The 25,298-nt window shown below is 39.9% G+C and overlaps 2 protein-coding genes across 12 annotated transcripts in view; one reads left to right on the top strand and one right to left on the bottom strand.

The window, feature by feature from the left end:
* The window catches only part of DNAJC1 (DnaJ heat shock protein family (Hsp40) member C1), a 107,470-nt gene extending 104,382 nt beyond the window's left edge, over positions 1–3,088 (top strand). Inside the window, exons 10-12 of the mRNA XM_064635149.1 lie at positions 856–904; positions 1,375–1,838; positions 2,878–3,088. Of these exons, the coding sequence (XP_064491219.1) occupies positions 856–904; positions 1,375–1,838; positions 2,878–2,946 (582 nt within the window). The 3' untranslated portion in view covers positions 2,947–3,088. The remainder of the gene's footprint in view (positions 1–855; positions 905–1,374; positions 1,839–2,877) is intronic.
* A 5,783-nt stretch (positions 3,089–8,871) lies between these two features.
* Positions 8,872–25,298, bottom strand: part of MLLT10 (MLLT10 histone lysine methyltransferase DOT1L cofactor) — a 123,338-nt gene continuing 106,911 nt past the window's right edge. For 6 of the 11 annotated variants that reach the window (XM_064635043.1, XM_064635059.1, XM_064635081.1 and 3 more), the window contains 7 exons: positions 21,639–21,793; positions 19,615–19,803; positions 19,116–19,204; positions 18,640–18,998; positions 13,578–13,680; positions 12,620–12,835; positions 8,872–10,497 (listed from right to left, as the gene is read on the bottom strand). In XM_064635043.1, coding sequence (XP_064491113.1) covers positions 10,429–10,497; positions 12,620–12,835; positions 13,578–13,680; positions 18,640–18,998; positions 19,116–19,204; positions 19,615–19,803; positions 21,639–21,793 — 1,180 coding nt within the window. In that variant the 3' untranslated portion in view covers positions 8,872–10,428. The other 5 variants (XM_064635126.1, XM_064635048.1, XM_064635069.1 and 2 more) reach the window with 4 other exon arrangements.

Raw genomic sequence — 25,298 nt, 5'->3', positions numbered from 1 at the left:
TCCACCCAACCCAACCCACTCTATAATTCTGTGATCACTTGATACAACAAAGACACTAAGTAATTTAAAGGATCTTAATTTTAAATGAAGCCTGTCTTCTTTGTTATCTGAAGTGTGGTCTAGAAATTTGGGACGGGGAAGCTCCTCCTTCTGGGTGGGGGGAAAGCCTGTTTGTTTCCTTACAAACAGAACAAACTTACAAACAATAATTTTTTGCTTTAAAAACGAAAATGCTAAATCTGGTGTTACTTTTCTCCCAGGACAGATATTTCAGTATACATGGAGTGTTTGAAGAAGACAGCTCTCCATCCTTTGGATTCTCAGTGATAAACTTTTTTCCTGAAGTATCAGGATTTAGAAGGTGTCTTTGCTGATCTTTGGCAGTCAAACTGTTACATTTTATTTTAGGACTGAATGCCTGTCCATTTTTATGCTTCATCATCTGGACCTGTGTTGGTTCTTTTGTTTGGTATTTAGAAACTAATGTATAGAAGATAACTAATTAGTTTCCTTTTTTCCCCTTCTCCTTGTGGTATTTTTAGGTTGGAAAATCAGGTTTTAACAAGGAAAGAAAATAAAATTTTAATATCTGCGGTGGTGTAGGATGGTGATAGTAACAGAAATGTGTCGCATCACTTACATTATTTTAATCAGCCAGGAATGCTTTAGAAAGGACAAAGTCTAGAAAGTTCCTTTTAGCCAGTTTGGGCTCCACGTATGAGCACAGCCAGCCAAAGGACATCATCCTCGCTGTATTTAATGCAGGTATTTTGCAGTAAGCTGATAATGAATTCTTCAATAGCCCCTTTACTGTAATTTTTTTAATAGTCCTTTATTTTTGTTGTTTTCTTGCAGGTTACCATGAAAGCCAAACAACTGAAGGATTCTGTTACATATACACCAGGTGTGTGCTGTTAGATCCTCACTAATGCTTATGAAAATCACTGTATTTGGGTGATAGCTGTGTTTTTCAGGGTTGGCTTTGCAGAGAGACTTCTGCAACCTTGCCTTACTTTGAGCGAAGAGAAGAACTGATGGGTATTCTGAGGGAACACTTCCCTTTAGTTACATCCTCCCCGACCTTCTTACTTGGTTTATTGTGGGTTTTGTTCTCTTGTTCAGGCTGTTCTGTTTTGTTTATATCAGTGTGGGAATTTAGTAGCACTTCCCATATGTCAGATGAGCTCCCAGTTGGCAAAGTTCATTGCTTTACCACCTTGATTTCTCAATAAGCATTTTCTCTAAGCTCTCAGTCCAGAAGAGCTTTTTCTCCACTCTGCACTATTCCATGTACCTTTAATTTGTGGGCAGTTCCCTGCTTGCTTGGTGGGGTGTTTCACTGTCTCAGAAGTGTAACAGCAGTACTTCTAACAGGTACCATTAGGCTCTCCGAGCTTAAAACGCTGGCCCATTCCAAAAATGTCAAAGTCAACGTGAATTTGCCAGATCACATAATCACCCAGCGAGAAAGGGAGGAGGAAGAGGAGGAGGAGGGGAACTACTATCATATACGAGAGCAGATGGATGTCCAGACAGATCCAAAGGAGACCATTGGAAGTGAAACCAGACACCGCAAACGCAGAATTGCCAAAGCACCTGAAGTGGCTCTGCTGGCACTGGAAGAGAAGGGCAGAGGGAGACGTCAGAGAGATTTTGATAACACTGACCAAGAGGAGGAGAGTGATGATGAGATCAGAAGAAGAGAGAAAAGCCGTGCCCCAGAAGAACTGTGGACTCAAAACCAACAGAAACTTCTTGAAATGGCCTTGCAGCAGTATCCAAAGGGAACATCAGATCGCTGGGATAAAATAGCAAAATGTGTTCCTGGAAAAAGCAAGGTATGCCTAGTTTTGTTGGAACCACAGTATAAATTGAGGAGAAACATATTTTCTACCAGTTGATGATTACCTTGAGGGTCCATCCAGAAAGGTGAGGCCTTTACTTAGCCCATCAGTCCAGCTGTAGGCAACCTAAGCAGCGTTACTGTCATGTTTGTTGCTTTATTTAAAATATTTTCTCATTTATTTCAGTTTGTTTGATCTATTACAGAAAATGTTGAGATAACTCCTGTTTCATTTAAAATACCTACCTCTCCTCTGCCTTTGCAGGACAAATTAGATTTGAAACCAAATTTTGATTCAAAGTTAGTAACCAAATGTTGGTGAGCTGCTTTGCTTACACTTTCACAATACCTTTTTCAGCCCATCTCAGTGAGCAAACAAAAGAAATAATCCATCTGCAAGTGTTAAATGTTCAGTAATATATCTAATGTTCTTTTTGTAAGTATAATCTTTTAAACATAGCATTGTCATTGATATAGTTGGTCTGTGCTAGATTTCCTAATAGTTTGCTTGCTTCAGTCATTGTAGCTGCAGAAAATCCTTGTTTTATTTGTGCCAAACACAGTGTGAGAGAGCAGGAAACATGGTGGGGAGGGATTTGTGTGTTTCTCTGGCTCTGAAGCTGTTCTGTGGTATCTGGTGTCAGTAGGTGCTGTGTTAGTGACCTTGAAGGTTTGTTTTAACCCATTTGCAGCGTGGCTTATACCAGAGAACTGTTTTAAACAGATATTACAATACAACTGTTTAATAATTGCTCCTTGCAGTCATTGTTGGGAAGTACGAGGCAACTGTTTCTTGGGTTTGTGTGCTCTTCAAACAGATAAATTATCCATTAAGAAACATAAACTGCCAAGTTCATTTTTCTAATCTGCTCTTCACTAGATGTAGATCCTCCTTCTGAAATTCAGTGTGCAACTTTAAAACAAAACTCAACCAACAACGACCAAAAAAAAAAACAACAAACACCAAAACGAGACAAAAAAACCCCAATACTAAAATGTCACCCTTTGAATAACACTTTTGTGTTTTCTTTCAGGAGGAGTGTATAGCAAGATACAAGTTGCTTGTTGAACTGGTACAAAAGAAAAGAATGGCTAAAAGCTGAATGTGGTGAGCAGAAGAGATGTAGCTCATCTTTGTCAAAGTTTTAAATGTCATATGCAGGAAACTGCATTTTTGTACCTCAGTATTTCTATACGTCATGTGCCTTAGTAAAAGAAAATATTAATAAATCTTATACCATCTTACCTGTTTTGTGTGTTGAAGAATGAAGGTGTGTTTGTATTGAAGAGCTGCTTATGCAGATGTGTGATAACGTCTTAAAAATGAGTGGACCTTTAGGAAAACCCCCTCTGACAATCACATACTGAAACTGGTAGGTTTACAGCCGCTGAATGTTTAACATATAAATAATGTATGTTTGTTTTGAAAGAGAGAATTGACATGAAACTGTTAAGCAAGCATGAGAGTAATGAAACTCTGCACTCAAGATATATTTTTCTTTCTTGCAGCTCTAAAGCCATGACCATAGGCTTATAAATATTTTATTCTTATCTGGTCATATTTTGAAGTAAGTAGTATTTCTAATCTTAACTTCCACGTACATTTATATATACCTGCAATATAGTACCTTTTTTGCCAACCCTGCAGTGATACATAGTGATGTTTGATTGCATTGTTAACTGGGCAAAGTTGAAATGGGTGAAAACACTAAAGGTCTAAATTTTTAAACTAGAAATTAAGAGATATAAGACACTTCAGGATCACTTTTTAAGTACAGAAGGGCAAATATTATTGGGCTAAGAGTTCTCATATTTGGGGGGGGAGTGGTTGTATACCCTGGATTCAATATGGTTGGATTTTATATTTGAGGAATAGGTAGTAAAGGTTATTATTCCATTCTTGTTATGTTGTTTTGTATAACTTTTCCAAAATTATGAAAAGCTTAAAATGCTGGAATAATAACTTAATGGGCTCTAAATAACAGCAATCAATCAGAGCAGTGATCACAGTCTGTAACAAGAAACATTAAGGACTTCCATTTTTTAAAGCAGTATTTACCACTCAAATTCTGATTTAATACCAGGATTCTAAAAAGGTTTTGAGCTTTAATTCAAAATCAAAATGAAAACTCAGAGGATCATGTATTTGAACTCAAAATCTAAACTTGGTGTCTGAAAGTCTCCGTTAACTTTCTGCCATTTCCACTGCTGATTTCCCCAGTAACTGTTTGCCAACTGTGCTGCTTCTGACAGATCAGCATTTCACAACATTTCATCCCATTCCCATAAAACTTTAAGGGTGAAGTATTTAGAGAATATAACAATGTTCCATATGCATTCCTTTACCAATTGGAACATATGTAAAAAAATAACCTTAGGTAGTAGAAATGATATTATGGAAACTTAGCTAGGCACAAATGCATCTAAATTTTATTTCACAGAGAATGTCACAGGTTAACTGCACTGGAAATTAAAACATAGTTAGAAGCTGAACTTTGAGCTGGGGTGCTAATTGGTCAAACAGTAATTACCTATGAAGGAAGAATATTAGTGAGATAAGTGAGGTATTTTCAAGAGGTATCAGGAAATCTTAAATTGAAAAAGCTGTTAGTCATCCAGAACACTCAAAGAGAGGATGATTGTAGCTATAAAAAAAGGTCATTGAAGTGGCTACAAAGAAAAGTTACTAAAATGGCAAGGGGAATTCAGGAAAATTAATGGGTGGAGCTGGGGTAGAAGAACACGAGCAAGTGGAGATATATTGTTCATGAAAATACAGACTGGTAATGGGAACATTTCTGCTTTTTCAAAAAAAGAAGCAAGCAAATAACAGGAGAGTTTGACCTGTGAGAAAAGAGTCATCTTTCCTTTCCATTCTGGATTTACAAGACTTTGCCTGGAATGGTGTGCCCGGTTCAGTGTATCACACTTCAAGGAAGATGCAGAGCATCCAGAAGAGAGCAGAGGGAATGATCCAGTGTCTGCAATGCCTGACTTGGTGGGAAGGACAGAAGGAATTCTTGCTATTTGCTCTACACTAGAGAGAATCTTCCAAGTATGTAAAAGGGAACTTTGCACTTTTGTGATCTCTGTGTTTCCCTGTTACATGTCTGTGGTGGCTCTGAAGAATAATAATGGGCTGGCTCCGTTTGGAGTGAGAAGCAGCTTAGTTAGGTGTTGAGGCAAAAAAAATCCAGTGGCAAATGCAATAAGGACTTGGGAGGACTCTGATATCTTTATTGCTGGAAATCCAAAGACTTACCTGAGTACCTGCTCCAGACCTGCCCATATCCCTGCTGTGTATGGGGCAGTGGTTACACACTGCCTGCCCAACACATTCAGCTTCTCTCCACCCCACACCTTCTGCATGGGGGTCTAAGGAAGAAGAAGGACAAGAACTGCTGACTGCTAAGAATTTGAGTTTAAGAAATTCACATTGAGAAACCTAAAGCAGTACTCCTGACAAATCCAGTTTACTCAAAGGAAGATTTTTAAGGATGGGCAAAGATTGTACATGCCCTTCTGTCACACTTGCCAGTTTTTGAGCACCTGAAGTGCTGGATGTCTCCTCTTGCCTGGAGAGAAGGGAGTTGATGGATTGCATCCTTATTGCTTGAAGTAACAACCTGCCTGAAAGTAGAGGGAAGTTGGCTGTGTCAGAGAAATGCACTGGCCTTTTCTGCAGTGGCACTGCTCCGGGAATTGGTGACAGGGGCAACTCAGCATCAAGAACCGGGAAGGTTTTGCATAGCACTGCTGGGTCATTTGGAACTGAAGGTCTTGGGATGGGGAATGTGAGTCAGTGTCCTGCATCAGTGGATCTGATCTCTGCCACCAGATGCCCAGAGATATCCATCTGGGAGGCAGAACACGGAATGAGGTACTGGCAGCTTCATCCAGGGCCCATCCAGTCTTATTGTCATGTTCAGTTCCTCAAGGACCAAAGGAGCTGGCCCAGCCTTAGCTTCAGCTTTGGTGTTTGGTGGGGGGAGGAAGGTGGCATGGCTGAGACTCCAAGACTTTGAGGGCCTCTCAAGAGCCTCTCCTGAGGGTGCCACATGTTTTCTGGATGATGACACACCTGGCCCTAACAGCAGTGGCTCTAGTCTGCGGTGACTGAGGTCAGACATGATGCTCACTAGAGAAGCAGAAAACTGTAGCCAGGGCTTGTTTTTATCCATGGAAACCAAGGTGACTCAAGGCTTGGGAGTTAAGCAACTTCTTCCAGCTTTTGTTCTAGCACAAAATGCAGATTTCCTTTAAGTAATGTTAATATTTGCCTTCAAACAAAATACGTTTTCTTTCCTGGGCAGTTGTGAGCTGTAGCTTGATGGTGCTTTTTACACTGAAACTTTGTGTTCAGTCTCAGAGACAGTCTGTGCTGTAGCTTCTGTTCTCTAAGTCAGATCTGAGCCTACTTTTGAGTGTCTTTGCATGTCCCTCTTGATGGGACAGGCAGAATGCTGTGGAAAGGGGTATTTGGTGCACGTGACCCAGGGAGGGCAATATTCCTGTGCTGAGGATACAGTCCAATGCCAGGCTAAAGCATCAGAATTTTGTAAAATTACAGCCCATCAACCATACACAAGTGAATGAGTAGAACATGAGTGAGATGCTGTGAAGGTTGTGTTCTCATTTAGGCTGTTTAGCTCTAGAGGAAAGACCAACAGAGGCTGTTCTGCAGTGTCTTCTTGCAAACCTAAATGTTTGGACTACATTACATTCAACTTTACAGCTCTAAGTATATGTAAGTATATGAACTAATTTAAAAAGAAAAAAAAGATGTTTCAGAAAAATTTTACAATGTGACTTCTCTGTGAGATGATGGAGTCTGAAAACAACAGGAACACTGTGTGACTTGAGCTCTCCTTTAGGCAGAACCAACAGCAAGATTTTAGTGCAGTGTATGAAAAACAGGCACCAGAAAGTCGATCAGTTAATGTCTAAAGTGCTGTTGCTGAAAGAGTAGCTCCTGCTAAAACAGCTTGAATGGATAAAGTTGATAAAACCAGGATTTAATATGTCAAAGGCTGTCCAGAATTAGTTGGCTTCTCTAAGCCGTAAGGGATATTATCATTGCTGTCAGTAAAGCGGGATTTTGGTGAAAAACCTTCTGAAATGCAGGGCATTTATTCTGTGCTGCTTATGAGACTGAGCCCAGAGCAGCTCCCAACACATGTGAGGGGAGCTCAGTAATCAGCAACTTGGCTGCCAGGGACCTGTGGAGTGGCTTGGGCTGCTCTGGCATCCAAGGCATCCCACAGGGACAGCAGTATTGGCTTTACTGAACTGGTGCCAAATCAGCCACAGACCATCATCTTTGATGTCAGGATCTGCAAAATCATTGAAACAAGGTTGGTTTTGACTACATCTGGCCCTCATGTGAACTTGGCTTTGATGTGCTCTTTCTTTAAAGGGCTGCTGAATTGGATTTTTGTTTGGATGTCAGAACTGTCCTTTTCATTTCCTTGCTGTTGCCTGTTGGTCCACCAGGACCGTGGTACTGTGAAACAGCCACTGCTATCCTGGGCTGCTGGCACCAATCTCTTCTGACAATTTCACCGGTATTTCTAACTTTGTCTCTTCGTATTTCTCTACATCTTGGCAGAAGACAGGTCCCAGAGTTTAGGCACTCCCTCTCCAATACAAGAAACACACATGGAAAGGCAGGACTTATCACTTCTACTGGTTCCTATCGTATTGTTCCAATAGGAGCAGGGCAATTTACTGATACTCGTCTAATATAAAAACTTTTTGGCTTCAGCTTAGATCCAAGAATAAAGCAGCAGTCCCTGCATCCAGCAGAAGGGACACCCAGGATTCCCTGGAAGCCTTGTGCTGGCAGCAGGGTCATACTGGGCTTTTCTTCCCCTTCCTCTCCATGTCTGGCAGTGCCAAGTATAACTCCAGGGCCCGGCCTACACGTGCTCCATGGTCTCCCCGCTCAGCACTGGCCAACAGTCAGTGCTCAACAGAGCCAGAACACTGACAGAATACTAGACCCAGGTCTAGAGCTCATCTACACTGTGTACAGGTTAATCAGTAGAAATGGTTAAGTCTTCCAAACCTCTTCACCTCAGAGCATAAACCAGTCATCAAATACCCCCAGAACATAGGGAATTTTTCCTAGCCCTGATGGCCAAGAAACCATTCAGAAGGTTGGGGTGGGGAGGGGAGTAGTACGTTCCCCCTTCACCATGCCAAACAGTGTTTCACATTCCCCTCCTGCTACTGCTGAGCTTGCCCATTTACCAGTCTTTTTTCAGGACTCCAGTTTTCCCCATTGGAAAATGAAAATATTCAGTACTCAGAACTTGAGCAGATGGAACAACAGACAAATGGCACAGGCCTATGGCAACACCATCTTCCTGCTGCTTGTCCCAGAAGCTGCTCTCAGCCTGAGGCTCCCCCTCATTAGCAAGGGGCTAAAAATTGTGAGGAAGCCATAATGCATCTCTTGTCTGCCAAAACCTGGACTGCAACCAGCCTCACATTTTATCTTCAAATGACAGTATGGGAAGGGTCAAATTCTCTTTGCTGCCAGGGAAATAAAAGACCAGGTGTCCCTTCTGTGGACAGTATAAAACACTGAGGTGCTTTTATAGAAAGTACAGTGCAAAGGTTACAGCAACAACCTTGGCCTCCATCACCTGAGCCCCAGCACAGTGCAGATAAAGAACCCATCCCATCCCCACAGAGCTCTCACTGAGTCACTTCAAAACAAACTGGGCCCATTGGACAAGAGCCATTGCAATTCCAGTCATTTCTCTTTGAAGGGTGAAAGCAAAAAACTGACATCAGACCCAGGGCTGCAACTGGGCATTTCTGTTCTGTAAGCGGAACCATCCCTGGACAGTTTTGCAGCTGCATCAGTGTCTCTTGAAAGCAAAAATTTACAAGAGCAACATTTTTAAAAACTTGTTGTAATAAAATTTAGTGGCCACGTGCAATTGAAATCCTTCCCTTCTTGTGATGTTAATAGAAACACTCTGTTCTTCTACAAGACTCACATTCACGCAAACCACATACAATGATAAACATTATTAAAGTTTATTAACAAAAGCTTTGTACGTATCTTTTCATACACTTGGAATTTTACATCTAGTCAAAATAACAGCACATTTCCATCTTACCTTTTGTACAAATTGTTACAGAATATCCACCAGTGGGGCGAGTAAGTAAAATAAACCACTGGTTTACTTTTGTAAAGTATCTACAAAAGTGATTTGTGACATTTTTAAAAAATTCCCCAGAACATATAAAAATAAATTATTTTTACTTTTTCAATTAAATCTACTAATTAGAAATATTACAAATCAAAATATCAATGTTTTCTTATGAATTCTTCACAATACAAAACAGATTCACAAAACTTTATTTACAGAAATGAGGTAAGAACTGTGCAATGTTTAACTAAGAAACATATTGCAGAATTAACATGTTCTTCCAAATAAGTACACAGTGGAGGTCTAATTACAGCTGGGTCTTTTCCTCTAATAATTCCCACCTTTATATTGATTAGTGGTCATTACCCCCATTTGAACTGTCCTTCACTGCATAGACTCACGCCATGAAATCAGCAACTGCCAGAAGTGTTGTAATGCAAGTTCACCCGTTTCAACCACTGGTAAATTATAGTGGGAAATATTAACTCACTTTTTTGGTAATTTATTAGTGAAAGTGACCCAGGTAACAATCTGCCTGAGCTCTCTACAGTGGTATAAACACCTCTAGGAAAGGCAGAACACGGCTGCTGGTGCAAGACAGAGTATTCCCGCTGCTAACAAGGACACATCTAGTGCATGATCAGCTGTTTGCAGCCATTTCAACAAAGTGGAGGTAGCAACAGGCACTTGGTTTAGGCCAAACACTACACGAACTTCTTCCCGTGTGGCCTTCTCATCTGGTAAGAAAACTTTGTCACTGGAACCAAACTGGTTCCTTTAAAAACCTCAGAACTCTAAAACCTACACCAAAATTATTAAACTTTGGATTCCATACTGTAACATACTCAAGAAAAACTCCCACTATATAACAATAGGAATTTAAAGGAGTAAAAAGTTCAAAGTCAATTCCCTTATGAGTCAGGTTTCAAAACAGGTGTGTAAAAAAGAAAGGACAAATAGCAAGTCCCGGCTGCCATTAGAAGCTCAGTCTAAAAGGATCTATTGCAACCGCAGCAGCAGATCAGATGGGCTGGGGCTGTTAAATTACTGCTCTGAAACCAAAGCAATGCGTGACTGCAGACAGTTTGTAGCCTTTAAATTCGTAAGATTAGGACTGAAGAGTCAAGTATATGTTCTTCTGTGGTTGAATTCGTACTTAGTACCATCAATATTGACAAAATAATTATGATTGGCAGAGTTTTATCTACTTCACAGTCTGAAACATTAAAAAGTACATCCATTTTAGTGCAACAAGAAAGCAAGTGAAAGCCTACCAAAAATATCCGTACGAAAATTATTAACCTCTTGCTGTGCAGTAAGAGTTCCTTGTTGCATTTTTTCAGTCTCCAGAAAGGACAGCCGTGGTTTGCAGCCGGATGAAGTGCTATAACAGCAGGACGTGCAGGTCTCAAGTGTCATTCAAATGTCAACTCTTCTCTGACGCAACTGGTCCAGTTTTATCATTGAGCCTCTGTGTAAGAGAAAATACTTCTACAAATCAGATTATAACATACAGAGCTGAATAAAATTACATTCATAAAAGTGACAAAACAGATGAGGTTCATTCACTACAGCCATATACACAGTAACTTTTGCATTTGTAAAGAATAAACATGTACTACAGAATAACAAATAGGAAAGGAAAGAATAATTAAAGGAGTAGTCCTGCACTGAAGCAAAGAATGCTAAGGTCACCACAGCCAGCATTAGAAAACATCAATTTTGCTTCTACTTTCATTCTCACGAGACTGGCTGTTCCTGGCCGTGGGTCTCCCCAGAACCACAAGATGGTCCAGGCAAATACCAGGTGACCTCTACTGCATTTTGCCCACCTAGAGGCCTGAAATCTACACTTCCCCATCAGAACAGAAATACAATTTCTGTCTTGCCCTGTCACAGTTACCTTTCTTCCATATATTACTGCAAAGACATTTCTTGCAGGTATTGAACAGGACCAAGCAAAAACCTCATCTCACTCACTGAGCATTCAGAAATACCTGAAAACCAGTTCCAGCTGCAAATGAGATTAAAACATTCAAACTTTGGCAAATAGAGAATTTGTTAAAAAACAGTTCAACAATCCAATGCAACCTGCCTCAACTCTAACCTTAAAAAAATATATAAGCTATTTCAAAAGAAATTTGTTTCTAAGGTTTTTGTTTGAATTGTTGGAATTATGTACAGCTCACTGCTACAGGAACATAAACTACAACTGTAATAGCATGCCACATTGTACAGACCCAGTAATGGCCATGTCAAAAAGATTCAAAATAAAGTCACATGGAATAGTTTGTTTGGATGCAAACCAAATAGAGGGTCTCAATTCCATTCACTGCTAATTTTTGGAAAATGAGGGGAGATAAATTTTAAACATGCCAGAGCAAACTGTGAACACTTCTAAATGCAGGCCAGGCGTGGAGCCAACCCCTGTGACAGAGCAGTTTTGCTCTGGCAGTGACTGGGAGAAGGGACCCGACCACGGCGCTGCCGTTCGCGGTTCAGCTGCAGCACCACAACCAAACCAAACCAAACGTGACAGGGGCACTGCTCAAAGCTCAATAAAATAAATGCTCACATAGCTGAGTGGAAGGGAGCTGTTTATAGGGAAAATTGTCTTGAAAATTTAACATTTATGTTTTGTGTCTCACCTACTACTTGGGAAGTACCAAAGAAGCCCAGACTGAGTCCTCCACTACAGTGCTCCTGAAGTAGCTGGAGGCTTTGGGAGTGGGGAGCAGAGAGGGGTCTGATATGTAGCCCAAACTCTCCCTATATGCTTTTGCATACAAGCTCCCTTTTTTCCTCTACCACTGCCACTTGATGTCTTCTCCAAGGAATAGTGGAACTTTATGTCTTCCTGCTCTATTCATCTATACATCCTTTGTTTTTCCAAGTTCCCTTCATCCTCTCTTATCTTAATTGTATGATCCTTAGAGAATGAATTCTATTTTCTGACTTCTTGAAGAAAGAATTCCCATCCTGGGGATGGAGATTATGGGCAAATACTCAAGATAATGGAATATCTTCGCCAGAAAAGAATGTGTCTTGTTTCTTCTTCTGTCTAGGAAAGGTTTTATTACTCTATCAAGGAAAAGAGCCGCTCAGCTTCCCAGTGTACAGCCTCATTTTCCCAGGCCAGAGCCAAGATGCACACAGCCCATTCTCCTAACACACATTCCACCTTCCCAGCTAAGGGCTCCTCAACTCTCAAGTCATCACCTAATCTCTGCAGCTCCACAGTGCCTGAGGCTTGGCCAGGGCAAACTCGCCAAGTAAGGGGATAAAAGGAATGATCCACAAAACAGTGGACAAACTGGGGAAGAAGTGGGGTGAGGAGGACTAGGGCTGCAGTTGTAATTACAAGGGGAAGGCAAGGGTCACTGGATTGGTGTCTTGATCCAGGGAAGCAAGAGTGTGCAGCACACAGGTTCGGAGTGACTACAAGTTCACAGAGTTCTGAGCCTCATTAAGTGCAGCCCATGGCTCAAGAAAAAAATAAATGAAGGAAAAAATCCACCATCCCTGGTTTGTGAAAACAGGCACATAACCTACTTCTTTTGGTTACCTCCTGGAGGTACTGCATTGAAAGTGAGGTGAGAAGGATACTTACTGTCACCTTCTGAGCTGCGTTATCTCCATGAATTGTAAGGAATGGGTTGGTAGCAGCTGCATTAAGTGGTGAGGCCTGTGTGCCTGAGAGTAAGTTGTTTATGGGTATCTGTGCTCCTCCAGTAATCTGCAATTGCTGTACTTCAGATTGATGGTGTTGGTGATGGTGATGGTGATGTTGCTGCTGTACTAATTGATACAAAAGGGCCTGATGTTCCTTGAGTAATATGAGGAGAGGGAGGAGGAAGGAAAAAAAAAAAATCAATAATTAATTACTGAAAAATAGCTCCTCCCTGGGTTTCTGCTTATCCAGATCTTCAGTCAGGGCAACCCTTAACCTAATCCCAGCTAATTTAGGTTACACTAATGAAGTTCCATGAGACTGGGGGAAAGGGAAGAATCCTCTAAGATTTCCTAAAATCAGTAGCTCAGCAGAAGCTCAGCTAAGCCTGCTGGTTTCATCAGGCCTGTCGGAACAAACATACCATGTGCTAAAACTACACAATTAACAATACAAATAGTCAAACCAGTTACCTGCTGGCCTATATGAATACTGCAAACAGAGCAAAGACAGCTCACGAAATGATATCCAAAAATCTTTTGCTAGTGTTCTAGTGGAATCAGAGAATAGTTCCCAGGATATTGTTAAGAATCCATACATATTCCCAAACTCTGCTACCCACAGCTGATGCTGAGACAAGCCTCCATGTCCACATAGGACAAAATGAAATCTGAAGGCATTAGCAAATGATTCTTCTAGCCATACACACAGCCCAATAACATCCTGTCATTTAACATGACTATCATCAAAAAGGTTGAAGCAACTGAAAAACCAAAATATTATCAAAGCCTTTAATATCAAGTTAAACACATTTCTAGTATGTCTGTTAGGCTGAGGAGTTTTTCCATGCCTTAGAATAACAACAGAGCAATAAATCATGATTAACTGGAAAACTTACTGATGTGAGTTGCTGGGTACTTAGTAATTGCTGAAATTGCTGGTGCTGTTGATGGAGTAAAAGTTGTCTCTGTTGGTCAGAAAGCAATCCTAGTCCCGAGGCACTGTAGGGTTTGACAGGGTAATACTGTAGTTTATATGAAAGTATGGGAACTTTTTACTTTCCATTAAAGCAAAGATGTACACAAACAGAGAGTCCCTATTTAGCATTTTGATTGCATATTGTAAACATTAAATTGTCTGTCTGTCCAGTTGCATTTTGACACATGCCTACACCTTATCACCCCCAAGTCTCATTTATGCTGAGCAACAGCAACATCTTGCCTGTAACATACATCTACTCCATGCACGTTATTTGAAACTCAGAAAATAATTACCAGTTCTACATTTTTTCCAAATACTTTATGAAGAAAGTCCAGATTTTATATTACAAGACAGCTCTTGCCAATCTTTAACACTTAGTTACCAAGCATTTACTTTGCCTTGGTTTCCTTCTAATTCCCATCCTTTGTGACATTCAAATCACTCACTCTTCCCAACCTTGTCTGTAATTTAGCAAACACCCTCTGTCTGTGGATGCTGCCTCTGCATTTGCCAACTACTTCACTCCCAGTCTCTATTTTCATGCCTGCATATAATTTGCTGCAGATACTTAGGAAACCAGGCAGGGCATAGATCCAGCTGACAACTAGTCTGGAAATAAAGGGTTTCTTCAGCTATGCCAGCTGACTGCAAGACCAACAGCATGAACAAGGGTGTGTCAGGAACACAGGACCAGAAAGACAGCTGGATTTACTCTTTCAGTACCAGTGTTAGCTTCTACTAGTTTAAAACACCCATTAAAACATTAAGGTGTAGTTTCATGGTAGGTTTATCTTGCTATTGAAACATTAAGTATGTCCCTTTCAGCTGTACACTTCTGTCCTCTCCCCTCATAGTGGCTCTTGCACAATGAGCTGCACCTCAAGGGAACTGAGGTGAAACTTAAGCCAATACAAAACACACTAAAATATTATCTATTACTGTAGATGAAGTCACTGTGTGATGCACAAGTGCTTGAACCAGCAAGAAGGTGTGCAGTAGGATGATCAAGAGGATGACAGGATTGCTTGTTGTGACTGGTAATAAGGAATTATTAACTTAAATCAGCCACAAATCCACAGCACTAGGCTACAATCATTTAGCTCCCCAGCACATAATATTTATCTTGCATTTTTACAGTAGCCAGCAGACTGTAGCCCAACTCCAGTGTAATTTGACTTTGTATTAACCAGCCAATATGAAAATGCCCAAAGCATCACCATTCTCTCCTGCTGGGACAGGGCAAGCCACATATGAACTTTGTTTCATACTTCATTGGATGGCCTCAGCCTGGGAAACACCTAGTGGGCTGCACTTTATTTCCTGTAAGGAATGGGAAACCTCTTCCGATAAGAAGGCTATGGAGCAGGATGGGATCCACCCAAGGGTAGTGAGGAAGCTGGTGGAAGTGCTCACAGAGACACTTTCAACCATTTACCAGCAGCCCTGGCTGACATGGGGGGGTTCCCAGTTGACTGGAGGCTGGAAAATGTGATGCTCATCTACAAGAAGGGCTGGAAGGAAGACCTGGGAACCACAGGCCTGTCAGCCTGACCTCGGTGCCAGGGAAGGTCATGGAGCAGATCCCCTTAAGTGCCACCACACAGCACGTGCAGGACAACCAGGGGATCAGACTCAGTCAGCTTGGGTTTGTGAACGGCAGGTCCTGCTTGACCAACCTGATCTCCTTCTGTGAGAGAGTGACCTGCTTGACCAACCTGATCTCCTTCTGTGACAGAGTGACCTGCTTGATGTATAAAGGATGGGCTGTGGATGTGTCTACCTGGGCTTAGATAAAGCCTTTGACACTATTTTCCACAGTATTCTCACTAAAATTATCACTGTTTCCTTCTTCTCTTTTTACCTCACTTTTTCTGTATTTTTCTATAAGGGAATGAATCTTCTCAGCTGTTTTTTTTCCATTCTTTTATCCCATTTTTTTTCTCAGACCATGTTTTACCTTTGCACTGCTTTTTTCTGTTGTTCTCCTTTCTCTTTAATCGCTCTGCCTGCCTCTCTTGCTCTGCATTGGCACTTGAAAGAAAATACCCTCAGTCAGCAGCTGAGATCAGTGTTTGGAAACTAAACCGAACCGCAGAAGACAGAACGGTGCAGCTCCCAAGCTTCCCAGAAGAGATAGTTCACTGGATTTCACCGTAAGAGCTTTCTCTAAACCAGATCAACTTGGAATGTAAATTTAATCCTTTTTAGATTCTCATTAAAAGGCACATAATCAGTCTGAAACTCTCCATCCTAGTCTTCTCTGATTGCGAGAATGTAAAGAAACAATCCTATCTCTTTCCTCAAATCACTTAATCTCCCAGTTGCTAGCAATCTGCATTAAGCCATCTTTTTCCCAGAAAAGGATCAAGTATTTTTCTCTGGTGAATGAATGTGGGCTCTTTTACCTACAACTTGAAACTCTCTCCAGCAGCAGTGTGCAAATCAGTGTTTTCTCACCTCCTGGTGTCCCACAGTTAAGAGTTCACATGAGTAAGGACAACATGCATAAAGAAGTGTTTGTGCATTGGTAAACACTCTGGCTATTTTTCTACATGAAACTGTTGGAACAGATTCTGAAGCTTGTGAAGTTACTGTAAGAAGCAACTTACAGGAACATCTGGCAAGTCTTTTAATTACAGACCTATACCCGAAAGTTAGAGAGTAAGGCTGAGCTGTCATGCGCCTTTCCAACATCTTGCCCATACTGATTTAAACCCCCTCCAAACTTGACCACTACCACACCATCTAACCAGGCTCAGAGAGCTCACAAGGCCATGGCACCAAACCTTCGTGCCTGCCTGTGCCTATTTAACCTTCCCATCAGGGCAGTTCAAAGAGCAGTGATATCGTGGGGAATTTAACATTAAAGAAATAGTCAACTAATTGCCACTGAAGCAGCATCAAACTCAAGAGTGACAGGTGTCCCACAGAGTTCCAGAACCAAAGATTTCAACCAGTGGAAAATTTTTTTGGTATTTTTTTCCCTTCCTTGAAAGTCATCCCAGAGCCTCTTCGCAACTTAGTTCCTTAGTAACAGAAAAGTTTTTTCATATTTTTCACTGAAGCATTTGTAATGGAAGAAACAGGAAGGGGGAATGTACATGTCATTACCAAAATTATTTTAGCATTAGTTACCATTAGTGCTTGCTCAGCCTGAACTTTTTTCTTCTAAATATAAAACCAGAAAACTCAGAGAAAATGGGGCTAATTGTGAAACACCTCAAAAGGAAGGGGGCCTGGGAAATAATCTGGGTGAGCTCAAATAAAGCAGAGAATTGTGTAAAAAGCGCACTTTTAAATTTAATATAAACGCTAATTTTAAATTAGTATTATTGAGGGCGTGGTGCAGAAAGAGATCATGCAAGAACAGAAACAGAGAAATGGAAGTGCTGGCAGAGTTGTACATCATAAGCTTGTAGCAGAAAATAGGAAATCATTGGGAGTATTCCAGACTCTACTAAAAGTCAGAATGAGAGCTTATGAAGGGGATACTAGTTGCAGTATTTTGCATGAATTGGAGCATTCTACTACAAGGCTACACATTGAAGACTTAAATTGGTTAAGATGGATATTAAAAAAGAAACAAGAGAACTTCTGCAATATAAAAAATTGGAAGTAAATCATCTGTGTATGAAATCGTTTGAGAAAACAGTGGCATGACTGGTATTTAGCATAACCAATATATTCTGGCAGTAGTGAAAGTGGAAAGCATTATGCAACTGGTTAATATTATTAAGTGTGAGTATTTCTCGCTCCTCGCACTTTTGGGGAGAGTAATGCAAAAATTCTGTTTTTCACAAACCTCTGATACTCAAGAAAGAAGACAGCTGTTCATTAACAAAATGTCTTTTGTTTAACCTATGGAACCTCATGTTCCTATATGATATAAACTATAAAAAAAACAGGCTCCTCAGTAAAAATATAACACATCCAAACAACGGGATACACTTGAAAGTATCAGATTTTATGAGCCTACTGAAGCAATACCACACAATTATATGGTACACGAATATTCAGGAGCTGCCAAGCCAACAGCAAGGAAAGAAACTGAAAAAAGAAGCTGAAAAACTAGGGATCTTTTGCATCATTTCAATCACATATGCCTTTTTTTGGTGGCTAATCCATCATAATCTCCAAAAATAAACTACTTAACGACAAGTTATCCACTCCCTATTTGCAGGCATTTCTTTCTATGTAGAACCTGTATTTCTCCATCCTAAGCAAAGGACAATACAAGGGGTGGGGGGAAGGGCAGCAGGAAGAATGAGTTGGCCCAGGCTCTGCTCTATCCCAAAATACTTCCAGACCAAGAAGTCCATTCCCCCTCCTGGAAAGCAGCTGTCTCCTTTTGTTACCCATTTGCCTTGCAGCTCAAGCAGCAGCAGTTCATGCTACTGAGGGTACCTGGTTTTGGTGAGGGGCTGTTATGAATACTCGCACATGAATCTTTTTATGCATTTAGAAATCCTTCACACCACTTGAAAAACTAATTTTGTTGGTTTTGGAGTCAGTGCAGGCAACTGAAAACACCATGCAACTGTATTACAACTCTGGTTAGTTATGCCTATTACATCTTGAATTACATGACCACATACTCTTCTTCTCCTTCTCCCCCTCCCCCGTTCTTACTGCAACAAATGGTAGTTTTTCCAGTCCTCCTTTAATCCTGGAAGAACAATTGTCAGGATAAAGAACATTGTTTTCTGAACTAAAAAAATGAGCTGAAGAACATTTACATAATTACATTTGTTTGGGAATGTGACTTGATTAAAAAAATGGGAATAAACGGACACAAAATTCCCAAAAGCTAAAGAGAAAACTGTTTGTGCTTCCATTAAATCCTCACTTTCATTCGCAGATCAGGAGCAGAACAATTACAGGCTAAGGAAGAAACTACCTACGGAGTAAGATGAAAAACACATGTAACGTGAACAACAGAAGGAACTATCAAGAAAAACATAAAATCAGCAAATTCTTACCTGTTATTTAGCGTGGTTGGCAGAGGATGAGTTGCATTGGGTGGCACAGTTGCATGAGTGAGAGAAGGGTTCTGTGATATTGTTGCTGGGGTCTGAATTACCCCATTTAAAGCCCCTACAATTCCATTGATTGCCAGCTGGCTGGCTGGCAGTGCTCCAATTATTCCACCCACACCAGGCACTGCAGGAATGGTGGAGGTTACAGTCTGCATACCACTAGCCAGTGCCCCCACTGTCACACCATTGACCTGCTGAACTCCGGTGACTCCCGAGCCTTGCTGGGCCGGACTCTGCCCAGCAGGTGGTGGAGTGGAAAGCGCTGATGAACTGCTGGTGCTTTGTCCGCTGGAGGTTATCTCCTGGTGTCAAAACAAACAACAAAACTCCCTCAGCTGCTTAAAATTTTACCTAACAGCACAATGCAAGGACTAGGATGAGTACATGTAAGAAGTTTAGAAGAAAGAAATAAAAATTACCTGATTTAATACCGGAAGAGAATTGTCCGGTAAAAAACTGTTTCCCAGATGAGGGCTTTTACTGCTGTTCAAGGAATCAGTACTAGGTGCTAAAGTAATTATTTCAAAAAACACACAGTGGTTACATTTCTGTAACATGTAAAAAGATTCAAAATAATTATTTCAAAATAATGTCAAAGGTAAACATAGAAAATGCAAAGTCAACCTTAAAATCGCTGCTGAATAGTAAAATATTAACTAAGTAATTGGTGAATCAACAGATTCAAACAGATGTGCTCCAGACTGAAGTAAAACAGAAACTGCACTGAAACAAGTAGTAAGGGTTCAGATAAATAAACCAATTGACTTTTAAACATTTAAACACATCAGCAAATACTTGGTCTATATTCATCCTACATGTATATGCATCTCCCATCGATGGCATGTGTGGATGAAATAGATATTTCATATAAATACATGATCAAATGACTTTGACACTTTAATAATCTCCTCTACTTACGTGCTTGGACTGGAAAGGCATGTACTTGATGAGAGGGGCTGGGATTTGAAGTTATTGTTGGAAAGGGCACTGAGAGCTGTGCATTGAGAAGCTGAAGCCGTTCCTTCTTAGCGGTCAGATTCTTTATCTGTTCTTCCAACCGCCTATTTTCAACCTGAAGTTGGTGTAATGATTTAAGCATTCCTAAAACTAAGACAAAAATGCATATATTTCACAACAGATTCAATGAACGAATAACATCCTCACTTGGTTTTAGTTTCTGTATTACATTAAGACTAGCACTAAATCATATGTGAAAATACAAATAAAATTAAAAGTTTGACTTTTACTGGGAAGATTGAAGATCTATTTTGTGTAATTTAAAGTGCAGAAAAAAGTACATAGCGTGTGATAGTAATTTTGGAATACATCTACACTGTGGCTTACATACTGATAAAGCAGCATCATTAGGGCTAGCATTCATTTTAAGCAAACAGTAGTACATGATAACTTATCCCCAAATTAGACTATAAAATTTGTTGTATTTTAGTAGCACAGGTTAACTGCATAGTTGTGAAAAATCCAGTTCAGCTGCAGTATTAGGAATATTAAGCATTATAAAACAGAAAAGATTGACAAGTATGCATTCAACTAATAAATACAGGCAACCAGCAACATTTATGTAAAAACAATCAAGTTTGTGAAAAGGGAGTTTTTCTGCATGAATGCCTTGTACAGTGAATCCTAAACGAATAGAAACAATGAAAAAAAAAAGTGATCCAACGTGACCAAGTTCTCCGGGCCCACCTTGCTGGAGCCGTGAGCAGCGATCTCGGAATCCCCCAGCAGGGAGCACTCTGTGAGCACCGCACTTACCCCCCGCCTTTTGCATAACAAGGGCATCACCTTCTGTACTAACCTGATTTTTACCAAGCACAGTTTTCTCAAACTCCGATTTGGTTTCAGAACTTGGATTTCCCAGCTAGTACTAGAGTGTGACTGTAAAGCCACAGGGAGAGCCTTTTTTTTTTTTTAAATTCTAAACTGTATTTGTTTAACATGACCTCTGGGCCTACTACAGACATAAGTCTACTGGTATAGGCACATCTGGTCATTTCCCAAGGATTTAGCTTTTATCCCTCCTCTTCAAGAACATACAAAGGAACCCTCAGTGAGCTCAAATGAGATGCAATAAGACTTAGCTAAACCTGTCCTCCAGCTATCATGTTTAAAGGATTATCCCTGCATGAATTTCCTCACAATTAGCATTTTTGTCAGGATACCATTCATAAAAACACTAACTAGATATCGCTTTACATTACCAACGAGAAGAATAATATGTTCAATAAAACACAAAGCCTAACCTGGAATCAAAAAAATTTTTAACATAGTCAATAATTGTCTTTGATACTGATATATTGTTGAATATGGAGACCCACGTGATCTCCTGATCACTTATGCTTTTAATGTATTCATTCTTGGACTATTCCACTCTATTAAACATAACTTGAAAAATCATATTTGCTTGCTTTGAGAACTTCACAAGAAAGGCAGAACATAATAAAGACAAGAAAGCTCAATAGGATACCTTTCTTAACATTTGTAAATATTTTCTTTTCAAGCAGCAACAGAAGTAGGCAGTTTAGATGTAAAAATGAAATACAGAACAATAAAAAATCATTATGCCAATTTATATCACACAATATAAAGAAAAATGGGGAACTGTACTACAATATTTACACTAGTGGATCTAAGAGTTCCGAATTCTTTTCCAAACCCTGCAACTGACCAGCTGGATCTGCAAGTTACTTGCTCTTGCTTGACACAATTTCTCCATCCATAAAAGCGTAGGTAGCCACAGAGAAGTCGTTTGTCACCTACTGATGCCACGTGCTGCATTAAGAACTGTGTTAGAACTATACACCACAGTTACATTTCAATTCACAACAGCAATTAAATTTTGTTAAAATTCTTGGACAAGCACGGAATAGCAGCTCTGAGTAACAGTTAACAAAAGCCATAATAAACAGACTGTGAGTACTTACTGTCACTGGGGGTGCCTTGCTCTAATAAAAACTGTTGTCCTTCACTCCACTGCCTCTCCAGAAGCTGTTCTATGCTGGCTGCTACTGGGGGCAAATTCTCCCCACAACTGTTCCCTGATTGATCATAGCGAATCTGCAAGCTGCTCACAGGGGATCTGTTGAAAATATTGCAATTTATTGTTTAAAGAAAAGAATGAAAGGAAACGCGTTGGAAAAAGGCTGTTGAAACTTCTTATTTTATATCAGCCCTTAGCACCTACGTATCCTTATGTTTCCAAGACTAAGTTAATTCATCAACATCACTAAGAACTCCTAGTTCACACAATGGCAGTGCTTTAATAAAAAAAAGATGTATTATTACAGTGTGAGAATTTATACTGAGAAAGCACATAACCTCTTCTTGCATACAAACTAGCAAAATACTAACTGACAAATAGCATTGAATTAAATTATACAATATGCACTTCTACAGCAGGAAACCATTATATATATGGATACACAAGGCACCTGTCTTTGGTAGGTGGGGGGGAAAACAATGACCACCAAACTTCAAACCTTTCCTAGAGAAAACTGGGGAAAATAAAACCCGTTTATTAAAATCAGTACAAAGCAAGGCCATATATAATTCCACTAACTAATTGTTCTAAAAACAATAATGTAAACCCAGATTTTTGAGGGACTATGTGAAAACACTATTTCACAAGGGATGCAATGAAAGTTGTGTTATCCTCTGCCTGTCCTGTGCACACTTAATATACCTCCTTTTCCATTCATAGTCACATATAGTTCAAGGAATAATCCCCTTGCCACGTCCTTTCTCATTCAGGAGAAAACTAAATATTCAGCATTCAGTCATTGAGAAAGATGGGTATCTCTCCCAGGTCCTACGAGAAGACTTCTTTAGCATTGGATGGTAAAATTCAACTTGTGAGCAAAACCAGATGTTTGGTGTATTTCTGACTCAGGCTTCTGGTCTCATGTATGCATGGTCCCATTCCTCACACAGGATCAACACCAAAGCCCACTAAAAGCTGGTTGTTGGTTTTGTCGTCAGTTGTTTGGGGTTTTTTTTAGTCAACTCCAGTGAGCTCAGATTCTCATGTATTACTTATTACCATGAGCAACTGGTGCCATCACGGGGTCACAGCCGTACTGTTTACCCGTAGTGGAGACTTACCAACAAGACCACCACAGTCCCAGTACAGGACAACACAGAGAGCTCAGGAAATCGGTGTGTTAATTATGATTACCGTAATAAGCAGTGGTCACAGCACATTAGCTACCTAATGACTGTCAAGCATTTTGCAGGCACCGGAGCAAAGCGATTTTTACGAGAAAAGGTTATAAGTAGGTGACTTAAGAGCTCTGTAAGTATTTATAAATAATTCCTCTTTTCCATACAGAATGAAAGAAAAGCACTTGTTAAAACAAAAGCCCTGATGAATGAGTAACCAAGGTGGTGTTTTTTGACAAGAGATGACAACAGCATTTAACAGTTCAGCACAGACATGGCAAAACCAGCCTTAAGACTGGCTGTTTACAGGATATGCTGAAGCTATAAGAAGGAAGGCTTATGCCTACACTTACACTCCACACAAACAATGCACTTTAAAAAAACTCGAAACAACAAAACCAAAACCAAATACAGAAAACCACCAATCAACTCCCTGAGCAACTTCTCTCTCTCTGTCTGCATGCTTCTGAAGGGTGCATAATGCTACTCTAACAGATTGCGCTGTTTGAATTATAAATCACCAACAAAATTCTTCCTGGGCTTTGTACTGTTTCCTATCAATTTCAAAAAGGTAGAAACAAAGCAATACATGACTGTATAACTTCTGCAATCCTTCACTGGAAGCCTGTACAGGAGAAGAATAAAAAAAAAATAAAATCTAGATTTCTATGTATTGCAACATTAGTCAATCCGTCATCTTCCAAATGAACCCCTACCTCATCCTTTAGATACGATATGGTTCCTGCACACCAGAGTTGAATCCTTATTCCAAATAGCATTTGATCATAGTTTCCAACAGGATTATAAACGTGCTGCCTGCACTGATACGACGCCGTCACGGGAATTCTGTGTTTCGTACCGTGCTTGCTTTCACAAATGTATTTTGTTTAAATTTGGGGTAGAGTTACTCATAATATTAGAGCATTAATTGGAAACAATAGTGCATTTAGATATAAGCACACATACAGATTTCAATGCAGGTATCACACAGCACATTTTTAAATCTAAGGTTAACTACAGGGTAAAAAAAAGTTTAAGTGCTACCTTGGGAAAAGCAGTAATTCCTTTGCAAAATGGAAACAGCTCACATATACCAGGTATATTTATATTTCTCATATATTTATGTATATTAAAAGTTAAAATACGACAGCTTAAACATCAAACGCTGTGGTTATACTGGGGTACAAAGATACAACAATGTGAATTGGAAATGACCATACAAGCTCATGAGTCACATATGTCTTCTCCAAAGAGCTGCAATCAACTGCATCATCAACAGCAAACGAATGTTTCTGCAAGTGTTTTTGTTTTAAGCAACTCACTGAAAATCACATGGTTCTTTAGGAGAAGTGTGTTATTTATGTATCTCATAAGCTTCAAAAGGAACAGTCAGAACTTGCAGTAAAATAATTTTAATAGATAAAGCAGGTAACATTCAGAGTTGCAAAGTTTCCAGATAGCAGATTTCTTAAGTTAGCTTTTTATTCATTATAAACCATATTTTAAGTAATCAGTTACTTATTTATTGAAGTGGGGAAGGTGGGGAGTTACCTACACATTTTGGAAACGTTGACATACATGTAATCTTTTTTATCGCCCAAACCAGGGGTGAAATTTGCTGACTACTGAACTTAACTGAATGAGTTTCTAAAGTTTTTTAAATTTTTTCCATGCTAGGTAATTCAGACTTAAGTTTTTCCATCTTTGAATTCTGTAACAGCAGCAATTCCTCCCCCTTCCTCTGTCACCCAGCACTCCCCATCCCCTCCCATTTTTAGCTTGCTTTTGAACAATCCGACTGCCAAGCAAAATCTGTCTGCTCTTTGTGAAGTGCTTCAGCTTCCATACACTGCAGGAAGCTTTGCCATTGTGGACTGATGTGGCCTTCATATCATTCAGTTCTCCTTTACCATCCACATTGAAAACAGGTGGGATTTTACCGGGTAGCAAATACTGGACTGTATATACCGGGAACATACACTCTACAGAAGCCTCATATTTAACAAGTTTACCTACCCGAGTATTTGACCAAAAGACAAACTGAACACAACTATGACCTATGCAAATTGTGCAAACACCAAGTCTTTGCATATGAACTAAGAAGGCATTAAAATTCATAATTACCAAAACACGTATGCATAAGAGGACTTCTTAATATATAATCCAAAGTTCTCGAATTTCCTAACTGTTGAGCATTTCAGAGCATCTCTGAACCTCCTTGTCTGTATATATAAATTTATATGCTCAGGTATGTATATGTATTTATAATGAGAAAACAGTCTAAACTCATTTGTAAATTCTCTATTTATTATTTTAGAAGCAACACATATTGGAAAGCTTAAAAGCAAGTTCATGACAAGGTAATCCTAACATCTAAGTATGATGTCTTCTGATTAATTAAGAAATAGAATACATCCAGCAAGATG

Source organism: Pseudopipra pipra, chromosome 1 (genome assembly GCF_036250125.1).
Source record: "Pseudopipra pipra isolate bDixPip1 chromosome 1, bDixPip1.hap1, whole genome shotgun sequence".
In the NCBI taxonomy this organism is placed as follows: Eukaryota; Metazoa; Chordata; class Aves; order Passeriformes; family Pipridae; genus Pseudopipra; species Pseudopipra pipra.
The sequence above is the reverse complement of the archived record's forward strand: the minus strand, read 5'-3'. Positions and strand labels throughout refer to the sequence as shown.